General features: G+C 58.1%; 1 protein-coding gene across 1 annotated transcript; it reads left to right on the plus strand.

The window, feature by feature from the left end:
* Positions 1-6: 6 nt before the first annotated feature.
* Positions 7-519, plus strand: LOC106820552 (ATP-dependent RNA helicase RhlE-like; the record flags this gene model as incomplete). The annotated part of the gene is made up of 1 exon (XM_014825060.1): positions 7-519. A coding segment is annotated over one exon (513 nt), but the record flags the coding sequence as incomplete, so codon positions are not given.
* Between the last annotated feature and the right edge of the window lie 6 nt (positions 520-525).

Below are 525 nucleotides of genomic sequence, written 5' to 3' on the forward strand. Positions count from 1 at the left end.
GCAGAGTATCTGCCAAGCAAGCGCCAGACCCTGCTATTTTCGGCGACCTACGCGTCGAGCATTAAGCAACTCGCCGACGAACTGCTTGATAAACCGCGCCATATCGAAGTGGCACGCCGCAATCTCGCTGCCGATGCGGTGACCCAGGTGGTCTATCCTGCCGAGCGCAAGCTTAAGCGGGAGATGCTTTCGCATCTGATTATCGATGGCAAATGGGATCAAGTGCTGGTTTTTTGCCGCACCCGCTACGGCGCGGACAAGTTGACCGCCGAACTGCTCTATGACGGGATCAAGGCCGCAGCTATCCACAGCAACAAGAGTCAGTCGATCCGTACCCGGACCCTGGGTGAGTTTAAGCGCGGCGAACTGCGTGTGTTGGTGGCGACCGATGTTGCGGCGCGTGGCCTCGATATTGAACAGTTGCCGCATGTGGTGAATTACGAATTACCTCAGGTGCCCGAGGATTATGTGCACCGGATCGGACGTACCGGGCGGGCTGGAGAGACCGGGATCGCTATCTCGCTG

Source organism: Priapulus caudatus, unplaced genomic scaffold (genome assembly GCF_000485595.1).
Source record: "Priapulus caudatus unplaced genomic scaffold, Priapulus_caudatus-5.0.1 Scaffold21385, whole genome shotgun sequence".
Lineage (NCBI taxonomy): Eukaryota > Metazoa > Priapulida > Priapulimorpha > Priapulimorphida > Priapulidae > Priapulus > Priapulus caudatus.